Genomic DNA, 10,356 nt, shown 5'->3' on the forward strand with positions numbered 1-10,356 from the left:
GCTGAGGTCCAGGAATGCAAGGAGCTGTGTCAGGGCAGGGCCTGCTGGGCAGGGCTGAGCTTTGAGAGGCAGGAGAAACATTTCCTCTTGGAACTGCTCTGCAGAGATAATGAGTTTTGCAATAGATTTCCTGTTCTTTTTATAGAAGAGGGGAAGCTGGCAGATGGCATCTAAGCTTGCTTTAGTGAGAGCTGGACATAATTAAGCTTGCTGGGTAACCTGGTGTTCTTTAAAACATGAATTTCTCTGGTCTGATCCAAAGCATCACACCAGGATTCAAACAGGCTTCAGTGGGAGCAGGGAGGAACACTGGGGAGCAGTCAGACAGGGTTTGGTGGGTCCATGGGAATTACCCCAAGGCACAAACTGCCCTATGATCAGATCAGAGGTCCCTCTAGTCCCGTGCTGTCTCCAGCAGTGACAGGAGGAGACAGCACATGAGCCCAGCCCTTTATTCCATCTGCTCCTCATGGGCTTCTCCAGCACCCACCTCGTTGGGTAACAGAAGTTAGAGGGCTCATCCTTCCCTGTTGCTTCTGTTGGCCAGAACCACGTTTTAACCCATGGATGCCCCTGCCTCTACAGCCCCATCATGTCAGGGGGATGTCAGTCCACAGGTCCCACAAGACAGAGGCAGGGTTTCACCTTCCAGCAGCCCTGCAGGGCTCTGCTGGGCCACGGCAGGACACGGATTTCACATCAGGTCCTAATGAAACCCTTGTGAAAAGCCTCCAAGATACCCAGCATCTCTGTTTCCCTAAATTCATAGAATCATGGAATCGTTTTGGCTGGAAAAGACCTTTAAGATCATCCAGTCCAACCATTACCCCAGCTCTGCCAAGGCCACCACTGACCCACGTCCCTCAGCACCACATCTACATGCTTTTCCCTGGGCTATTGCCTTTACCCTCACCTGGGCAGGCTCCATCCTCTTGCCAGGCACTTTCCCATGCCACCCCTGTGTTCCTCTTACCCCAGTGGAGGTGCCCACTGGGCACACCTGCAGACCTCAGACCCTTGCCCAGGGCACACGGACACCACCCAAACAAACCTGCAGCACCAGCCCCACCTCTTCCTCCCCCCAGAGTCCTGCATGGTGGCCCCTGGATGCCACCACCATCCCTCCCAAACACCTCCTCATGCAGCCTTCCCTCCCTGCCTGCAGACAGAAGCCAACAGACAGGAGACCAGAGCAGCAACCTGAAAGTGTCTTTGGAATTTTTTGCTTTAATGAAGCCTAATATTCTTGTTATCAATGACCAGTCTGGAATCCCATTAGATTCTTTGTCTCAGTGACTTCTTGTAATAGTAACATTTCATTGACCATCTCCTTACCCTTGGTGGTGAGACATGGAAAGCAGGACCCCTGCTCCCTCTCTCCAGGCCATTTGGTACCTCTAGTCCTTGGCCAGGCTGTTTCCAGCAGTGACCATTTCCAGGTGCCTTCTCCAGGCTGTGCAGCATTTGGGTGCCTGTCTGTGGCCTGATCTTCAGGTTGGAGCCAACCAGGACCTGGTGATGCCCTTGACATGACTCCACGATTTCTTCCTCAGGATCCCTGACACGTGTTTGCTCATCTGACTGCAGCTTCCCCCCAGCAGGAGCTCTGGGGAGCACCCTCAGCCTCTTGCAGCTCCATCCCTTGACACCAGTGCCAAGCCAGGGCTGCAAACACAAGCAAAGCCTGGCATGACATGATGAATGGCTGAGGAACAAAGGGAGGTTTACTGGGACCAGTGCCAGATCACACACCTTGTAAAGCCCGTTCATGAGCCTGGCCAGGGGCACAGACACCTGCTCCACACAGGGAACAAAAGGCAGAGCCAGGATGAGCCTGGGGCAAAGGGACCTGAGTTGCTTGAATACTTGCAATCCAGCTGTGCCAGCTGCCAGGATGGGACCTGCCTCCCTCAGCTCTCCCAGCACTTCTGGATGGGATCTCCAGGTGCATGGGCTGGGTCAGCCTGGGTCACATCCTGGTGGGAGCCTGGCAGCAGTGCCAAGGGAGCCCCAGCTCCCTGGTTAGCCCAGTCAGCACGGTGCTGCCACTTTGGCCTTTGGGCACCTTGGACCAGACTTGCAGGTGGAAACGCTGAGGTGGCACCTATTTCAGCTGTGAGGGAGCTGATGGCCAGGAGGAGGTTAAATATTTCCCTACAGGGAATGAACTCATGGCCCAGAGCATGATTCTCACAGCTATGGCTTCATGATCCTGGATTACAGGGAACAAACCAAGTTAACTGGCCTGTTGGGCACCTGCTGGCCCCAGCAGCAGGATCTGATCCCCTCTGCTTTTCCCTGAGCAGCAGGATCTGTTACCCTCTGCTCTGGCCATGTCTCCTGATGCCATGCAGAGCATCCATCATGGCCAGGAAATTAAAGGGCTCGAAGGGGTTGTGGCTCCAGGCTGCTGCAGAGCCTGGAAATGCAAACAGATTTGAAGCAGTGGGCAGATCAGGAGGACTTGGGCACGTTGGCTGTATCAGGGACCATTAAGCAATGGTCTGGAGCAACCTCTGGCTGCTGTGAACTGGCAGGTGGACATAAAGCAGGAGAAGGTCTTGCACTTTTCTCCAGCCTTCCTTGGGAGCTGTTGGTAGACGTGGGATACGGGGTCAGGGAAACCTGAGGGCTTACATGAGCTTCCTCTCCTCAGGATCTGATGGAGGTTGTCATCCCCTGCCTGCTTGAAACCAAAGAGTTTGTTGCAAATTCTCCCCATGCACACCCTCCACCCCAGCCTCTCCCCCTCCCATGGCACTTGGGGAGCAGCAGGGCTGCCTCAGCTTCCTGACTGTGGAGAGGAGCTTGGTGGGGGTCTCCTCTTCTGTGTTCCTCTTCTGCTTCTGCTCAGCACCAACCACACCCTCACGCCATGGTGGGTGTCAGGGCCTCTGAGCCCGTGCTGGCTCTGCTGGGGAGTCTCACTGGGCTAATGAAGGGGATCCTGGAGCAGCACTTCTGAAAAATCAGACTCTCACCTCTCCCTGAACCCCAAATTAAGAGCTAGACATCATGGCCCTATTTATACCAACCCAGATCCTGCTGTCCATGCTGAAACCAATTCTTCAGACTGAGAATTTGCATTTCAAATTTGTCTTTTTACAGTAAGCCAGGCCTGGTGAGAATACAAAATTATAGACCATGCAGAAAGGATCCATGTCTTCCTCAGGGAACTGCCTCACAGCACATGTCTGTTCAAAGCAGAAACACAAGGTTGGTGGAGATGATGTGTCTCACTTCCCTGTGCTCCAGTTCTGGTTGCACAAATAGGTTGGGGTTCATGGGTGTCTGTGGCAGACACCAGTGCCAATGCAGAGATGCTGCCAAACAACTTGGCCTCTGCAGGCCTGAAGGAAAAGTTTTTCCTAAACATCTTCTGCCAGGCGGGGGGGCAGAAATAAATAAAATGTGAAGCTGCAGCTTGTCTGGAGCCTTTGGAGCAAGACATGAAGGTTGTGAATGCTCCACCTGGGCAAGGAGTGAGCTCTGTTTTGCAGCCATGTCTCAGCCAGCTGCCCTAACAGGTCAATGACAGGAAAGTCCTGACCATGGGTGTGACATCTGGTCCTCCTCAGCCTTGGTGAGGTGTGTTGCCTGGTCTGGTGGTCGCCTCCGACACCAAGTGGTCTGGAACTACATTGTCCTGCTTCTCCTCTCAGCTGACTCCGGATGAGCCACCTCTGGCTTCCCAGTTTCTACACGTGAGCTGCAGTTTGCAGGCAGTGATGGTCCCTCCTGGCGTTACTCACACTCTGAAGCTGGACGGCTCCTCCTCCCTGCTGACACATCTTGCAGAAGGTCCTCTGTGGAGCCAGGCTACTTGAGAGCTTTGCTTTTCCCACCCCTCGGTGTTGGGTGAGCTTGGATGAGCCTTGTTGGGCTCAGCTGCAAAATCCTGTTCCCTTTTCTTCTGGGATGATGTGGCTGAAACACAAAGTTCATTTTCACACTGGAGACCAGTGCAGTGTGTCTCACCTGGAGGAAGGAGCCTTACTGGGATGAAATCCCTCAGGAGAGTAGGAGAACATGTCTGTTTATGACTAACCAGCAGAGGTGGGCGGAGGGGAGAGGAGCCTTGGTGGGCAGGCCCTGGGCTGCCCTCAGCGATTAAAGAAGAAGGACTTGAGGCTTGTCAGAAACTGGGACTTCTGCCTCTGCTTCTGCTTCTTCCGGATGATGGGGACCCAGACCAGGCCGCACACGAGGAGCATCAGTCCCAAGGACAGGAAAGCTGGGCCACACATTTTGTAAACGCCTTTGTTGCTGTCTAGGAAGCAGGGCAGGCTGGTGATGACTATCCCCACCAGGAAGATGCCTGCTCCCACAGCCATGACCACCAGGGGCTTGCGGTAGATCTCCCACTTGCTTCTGGATGTGCTGGTCCAGACGGACTCGCTGCGGGAGCTGATGCAGAGGGTGCTGGCTGTGTTGCTGCTGCTCAGCAGGTCCTTGGACTGAGGAGACTTCTCACTCTCATCAGGGCTCTTGGGAGGAATTTCCATGGTGGCAGGATGTGAGGAGGAGGCCTGAGATGGAAAAAAAGGGAAAGGACTGAGCAAGGCTGGTGATGGAAGCTGGACCGGGCGCTTTCCTTTTGGTCACTGAGCAGTGCCACAGCAAAGGAAGGTGGAGGAGGCTTGGTGGGTCCCTGCAGGGAGAGCAGCATCACATCTACGAGAGCAAGGAAATGTAGGAATAGGCCAAGGGTCCTGCTGATGTTGCCTGCAGAGTTCCACTGCCCAGCCTTGGACGGTGGGACTGCCACAGACCCTCTTCCTGTCCTACCACAGACCTTCCAGCTGGCCAGCAGCTATCTCCTACAGGGATTCAGTGGTGGGGTGACTAGATGTCCATTGGGACCCTGAATGCACACATGGGAGATGGGGAAGTGCTCCTCACACAGGGGTGTTCAGCCTGGAGAAAAGAAGGCTCCAGGGAGACCCCTAGAGCACCTTCCAGTGCCTGAAGGGGCTGCAGGAAAGCTGGGGAGGGACTGTTTAAAAGGGCATGGACTGATGGGATGAGGGGTCATGGTTTTAAGCTGAAAGAGGAGAGATTTAGGTGAGACATTAGGAAGAAATTCTTTGCTGTGAGGGTGGTGAGAGCCTGGCCCAGGTTGCCCAGGGAAGCTGTGGCTGCCCCATCCCTGGCAGTGTTGAAGGGCAGGTTGGATGGGGCTTGGAGCAACCTGGGCTGGTGGGAGGTGTCCCTGCCCATGCAGGGGGTTGGATCTAGATGATCTTTAAATTCCCTTCCCACCCGAATCCCTCTGGGCTTCTAGACAATTTTACTCCAGCTGCAAGCTGGGGTGGGCTGTGGGTGAGCTCCTGGGCTGGGGAGCAGGAGAACACCAAAATGCACTGCCTTGGACAGCTGGGTCAGCACTGTGGCTTCTTGAGGCATTATTTTATCACCAACTCAAGGAGGAAATAGAGTTTCCCAGAAACAAAGTGCCTTTAGAACAGAGAAACCATTATAGTAAATGGGAAGGGCTGAGCATTATGTTAACCACTATTGCCTCAGGGCTCTGCTGAGGAGGCTGGATCAGGGAGTGCTTCTGATGGAAGTTCTGCCCTGCTGCTGCAAAGCCCAGCAGAGATAGACTCATGAGGGCACCAGTGGTGAGGAGGGTGGGAGAGGCTGGGGTGGTGGGTGCTTTGCACCCAGGAATCAGGTTTTATTTGCAAAGCCATCTCCTGTCTGAGCTACCAGGCTTTCCCCAGGGGCTCTGCTGCTTGTTTAGGTTGTCCCCAGCCTCAGGCCATGGGGATGCTCTGCAGAAGGAGCAGGGCAGCAGCCCAGGACCCTGCATTGCTCTCTGCCAGCACCACAGACACAGAGCCACTGGTGAGAGCTGCCAGTCCCAGGTCTGTCCCTGTGGGGTTTCTCCATGCAGGGCAGTGGTTGAGCCCAAGCCACATCCACGCTGGCCTGGTGGGGCTCAGCTGGGTGGGCAGTGGCAGCAGAGCACTCTGCCCACTCCACTGCCAAGCAGAGCACCAGGAAAACTTTGAGCCTGAGAGCAGCTCATCCAAACCCAGCACCAGCCCTGGCTTGGCAAATGCAGCACGGTGGGCTGCCCAGTCCAGCCCTGGCTGCACCCAAACACTGGAGACACTGGGGAGGCCCTGGCCCAGGGTGCCCAGGGAAGCTGTGGCTGCCCCATCCCTGGCAGTGTTGAAGGGCAGGTTGGATGGGGCTTGGAGCAGCCTGGGCTGGTGGGAGGTGTCCCTGCCCATGCAGGGGGTGGGACTGGATGAGCTTTCATAGAATCACAGAATCATAGAATCATAGAATCCCAGGGGTTGGAAGGGACCTTGAAAGGTCACCCAGTCCAACCCCCCTGCCAGAGCAGGGTCACCCAGAGCACATCACACAGGAAGGTGTCCAGGTGGGTTTTGAATGTCTCCAGAGAAGGAGACTCCCCAGCCTCTCTGGGCAGCCTGTCCCAGGGCTCTGTCACTCTCACAGTAAAAAAAATTTTTCTGATATTCACCTTAAACCTCCTATGCTCCAATTTGTATCCATTACTCCTTGTCCTATCACTGGTCATCACTGAAAAAAGCTTAACTCCATCTTCTTGACACTCACCCTTTACGTATTTGTAAACATTGAGGAGGTCACCCCTCAGTCTCCTTTCCTCCAAGCTAAAGAGACCCAGCTCCCTCAGCCTTTCCTCATCAGGGAGATGTTCCACTCCCTCCATCATCTTTGTGGCTCTTTAAGGTTCCTTCCTGCCCAAACCAGTCAGTGATTCTGTGATTCTGTGAACCATGGCTGTCTCCTGGGGTGGCTTAGCAGCAGGGGCACAGCAAGGTGACAGGGGGCTGGATTTGCATCCCACACGTGCCTCTGGCAGAGCTGAGGCTGCAGCAGGGAGCAGTGAGGTGCAGGGGAGGTGAGCACGGAGCCCGGCAGCCCCAGCTCATTTCCCAGTGCTGCTGATGGGTGTGAGAGCAAGTACCAGGCCAGCACCACCACACAGGGCCTGGCACAGCTCCACAGGCACCATCTGAAGGAAACCTGCCTGTGTTTGGGCCATACTGGGCCCAGTGCCCACCTAGGGATGTTGGTAGGGCTGGGTGCCAGCCAGCACCTCCCGTATCCTCTCACCTGTGTCCCCTGCCAAGGTTTGTGGATTATTCTGAACAGAGACAGATGTAGTCGTTCAGTTTAGTCTTCCCAAACCAGATACTGGTGGAGAAATGCAGATCTGGTGGTAAGGATGTATTTTGTGATATTTCAGGTTAGCCAAACTTGGACCAACAAGCGAAAAAACAAGAGCCAAGAGCAATGGACACATCATCCATAGTTTTCTGGGCAGCCAGGGGCAGAGGAGGGGGCACTTTTCTGCCATCCTGATATATATTCTACAGCACTTGATGTTGGATGATCAAAGCACTTGGCAAGGCAGGTAAGTTTGGTCATAGCAGCAAGCTCTGGTTTCTCATCTTCCTTTTCAGTTGCTAACCCTGTCTCTGCCTGCTGGGCTGGCAGCAGGGGAGCACGCTGACCCCTTGGCTTTGCAGTAGCACAGACTGCCATGAGATGTTGTTCTGGTGGCTCTACAAACCACGTCAGGTGTGATTGTGCACAGCTTCCTCTGCTGCCAGCTTCTGAGATGCAGCCCCCCTCACTGCTCCTCTAAGCTGTGGCTCCAGGCAGCCACACGCCCCTCAGAGAACAAACAGATCCTGTCAGTGGTGGCTGGTGTTCTGGGGAGATGGTGAGGCTGGCTCTGCATGGGCCAGAACTTTTGTTCTGCTTCTACCTAGAAAACCTGCCCAGGAGTCAGCCTGATCTTCCAGAAAAACCCCACTAGCTGCAGTTCTGTGAAGGTATCATAGAACCATTCAGGTTGGAAAGAACCTTTAAGATTACCAAGGCCAACCATTAACCCAGCACTGCCAAACCCACCACTAAACCACGTCCCTCAGCACCCCATCCACACAGCTTTGAAATCCCTCCAGGGTTGTGCCCAGATCTTGGGTAACATCTTGCTTGGCTGCTGTGTGCAGCCTGTCCACCTGCTGCCTTGCTTGTAGGGTTCCTGGGTTGTGACCCCCCCCCTTTTCTAGCTCAAATCTTCTACAAGGCTCTTCCTGAAATTTCATCCTAGGTAGCTGTGGCACTTCTTGGCTTTCTCCCTGTGACATCCATTGTGGAGAGGTTTTATGATCAAGCCACTGTATAATTTGAATTTGTCTTTGCGGTTGGAAATTTGCTTTCTTCTTTGGAAGAAAGCCCAGATCTCACATCTCATCAGCCTAATGCAGCCTGCCCTGCCCCATCTTCCAGGCACCCCACTCCCTTCTTGCCCGTGTGCTGCCTCCCTGCCTCCACACCCAGGGGTACTCTGAGCTCTGCAAAGCCCCTTCCTCTTTGTGTTGCAGGACACTCACGTCAGGCTCCTGCAGAACCCACCATCTTCCTTTCAGGTTTGCATTTACACCAGAGGGCATTTCCCCCACCTCTTGTTTTCTCCCATGAGCACCCCTCTCACCACGATTCCCAGACACTGATCGTTTCTCTGGCCCCTCCTGGCAAAGCCTGAAGTTTTGGTTCCATTTCCCCCACATTGAGTCTTTTTCCTCTATTTCATGTACTCTGTGTTTCTCTCTGTGCTTTTGCATGAGGTTCTGTGGATTTTCCCTGCTGCTGAGGAAGGATGTCACTCCCTGCAAGTGGCCAGGAGTTGGTTTGTGAGCACTGGATCCATCTGCAGCCCTTGGGAGAGCTAATGTGATTCCAGTTCCTGCTCTGCTCATCATGCTCCATCCCTAACTCATCCCAGGTGCGCTCACATTCGAAGCTGTGATGGTTGTGCTGAGCAGCCTGGCAGGATGATGCTCTCAGATTTCTCCCAGTTTTTAAAATCATTATTGCTGTAAGGAGCCTGTCAGCAGATGACTGTTATCTGGCTTGAAAATGCCTCCAGAGCACATCTCAGATTTCACATCTGCTGCTGCCTCTCAAGCCTCGGGCAACTGTTGGTGGTGGAGCTAGCTCTGGGGTCTTTCTCTCCCCCCACCCTATAAGGAACAGGCTCATGTGGTGCTATTTCTACTCCTTTTGCTCTCCCACAGCTTTGTGTGGTGATGTTTGGTTTCTGGGCTGGGAGATCCACTGGGACCCACCTGTTGGGGACCCCAGTGCCACAGGAGCACAGCAAGCACTTGGGTACCTTCTGGACCTTGGGGTCTGAGACCACCAACCCAGTTTGGGTAAAAGGCAGCACCAGCCTAGAGCAGCTGGGTGGGTCACCTGAACACAGGTGTGCACAGGCTTTCCCCACCCATCTCTGACCCAACCACCTGAGATCTAGATGCTGCCCCATCAAAGCCCCAGGCTGTCCCACAGAGCAGACCCCCCAGACCCTCCCCACTGCCCTGTGTCTCTGGGGTTTTCAGAGGCCTCCAGATGGTTTAGGAGGGTCTCCTGGCAAACAGCAGCACCAGGTGCTCTGCAAAGTCTTGGGGGTAAGCCAGAAGATGCATCCTGCCTGTCCCCCCAGTCCTCACTGGTGGATCCCAGCTGTGAGGAAACCATAATGTTGAGGAATAGAGGAAAAGTGAGAAGTTCTTTTTTTGGGCTTTTCCTGCTGCTCTGGGGTGTCTCAGGCTGACTCTTTTAATCAGTTCTGCTCTTTAACCTCAGTAGAGGACCCCCCAGGTGACACTCATGGGCCATGTTCACCAGGAGAAGAGTCCTCTGTGCTCTAGAGGACTCATATGTGACCATGGGACAGGTGGGAAGGGAGGCTGAGGGAGATGTGCAGGGATGCACTTTGAAGGAAGTTTTTGTTGGAGGCTTCAGGCTGCCCAGATTTCATGCAGGGCTGGGAGACCCCAAGAAACCGAGTAAGCTGGGGACTGGGGGGCTGGAGACAGCCCCTGTTCCTTGGGAAAGGGAGCCCACTCACCGTGCTCTGGCTCCGTCGTCCTGGAGGTCCTGGCAGTCCTGGTGGTCCTAGTGGTCCCAGTGGTCCCAGCAGACCTAGAGGTCTCAGTGGTCCTGGAGGTTCTGGGGGTCTTGGTGGTCCCAGTGGTCCTGGAGGTTCTAGGGGTCCCGGTGGTCCTGGAGGTTCTGGGGGTCCCAGTGGTGCCAGTGGCCCTGGTGGTCCCAGAGGTCCTGGGGGTCCTGCTGGTCCTGGAGGTCCCAGTGGTCCTGGTGGTCCTGGAGGTTTTGGGGGTCTCGGTGGTCCCAGAGGTTCTGGAGGTTCTAGGGGTCCTGGTGGTCCCGGTGGTCCCCACGGTCCTGGAGTTTCTGGGGGTCCCGGTGGTCCTGGAGGTTCAGGGGGTCCCGGTGGTCCCGGAGGTGCCCGGGAGCCTCTGGCTGCCGGGGGGATGCGGG

At 54.9% G+C, this 10,356-nt stretch overlaps 1 protein-coding gene across 1 annotated transcript; it reads right to left on the reverse strand.

The window, feature by feature from the left end:
- Window positions 1-1,211: 1,211 nt before the first annotated feature.
- On the reverse strand, window positions 1,212-10,112 carry PIRT (phosphoinositide interacting regulator of transient receptor potential channels). The gene is made up of 2 exons (XM_051634707.1): window positions 9,926-10,112; window positions 1,212-4,529 (listed from the first exon to the last, which is right to left on the reverse strand). Exon 2 carries the CDS (start codon window positions 4,503-4,505, stop codon window positions 4,104-4,106), a length of 402 nt encoding a protein of 133 aa, XP_051490667.1. The 5' UTR covers window positions 4,506-4,529; window positions 9,926-10,112; the 3' UTR covers window positions 1,212-4,103.
- Between the last annotated feature and the right edge of the window lie 244 nt (window positions 10,113-10,356).

Source organism: Apus apus, chromosome 17, assembly GCF_020740795.1.
Source record: "Apus apus isolate bApuApu2 chromosome 17, bApuApu2.pri.cur, whole genome shotgun sequence".
Classification (NCBI taxonomy): Eukaryota; Metazoa; Chordata; class Aves; order Apodiformes; family Apodidae; genus Apus; species Apus apus.